Genomic DNA, 346 nt, shown 5'->3' with positions numbered 1-346 from the left:
CCTGTGGCGTCACCGCAGCCTAGCTCATCGCTCCTCTGGGAGCAGTCGACGATGCCGTCGCAGCGCACGGGGCTGTCCTTGCAGTTCTCGGCAGGCTCCTTGTACACGATGCCGGTCTGCGACCGCCAGAACATAACTGGAAGGAAGCGAACGCCGTGGTGAGGCCGGGGCTGCTGGCAGGGGCTCGCTGTGGGCGAGGGTGCCGTGACCCACCCGGACGGGAGTCCGGAGGAGGTCTGCCACACACAGGGGCACTCCCAAACACCAGGCGTGAGCTTGGGTGCAGGGCTGCCGTTTGAGCCACGACTGAGGAGCTGCAGGATGCAGGGCTGAAGGAGGACTGGCC

At 66.8% G+C, this 346-nt stretch overlaps 1 protein-coding gene across 1 annotated transcript in view; it reads right to left on the bottom strand.

The window, feature by feature from the left end:
* Positions 1–346, bottom strand: part of LOC104159545 (transmembrane protease serine 13-like) — a gene marked incomplete at both ends in the record, with an annotated part of 2,684 nt that overhangs the window by 1,112 nt on the left and 1,226 nt on the right. The window contains one exon of the mRNA XM_009697482.1: positions 15–136. Within this exon, the coding sequence (XP_009695784.1) occupies positions 15–136 (122 nt within the window). The remainder of the gene's footprint in view (positions 1–14; positions 137–346) is intronic.

The sequence above is a fragment of the Cariama cristata genome, unplaced genomic scaffold, assembly GCF_000690535.1.
Source record: "Cariama cristata isolate BGI_N322 unplaced genomic scaffold, ASM69053v1 scaffold23473, whole genome shotgun sequence".
In the NCBI taxonomy this organism is placed as follows: domain Eukaryota; kingdom Metazoa; phylum Chordata; class Aves; order Cariamiformes; family Cariamidae; genus Cariama; species Cariama cristata.
Note: the sequence above shows the minus strand (reverse complement) of the source record. Positions and strands in the feature narration are given on the sequence as shown.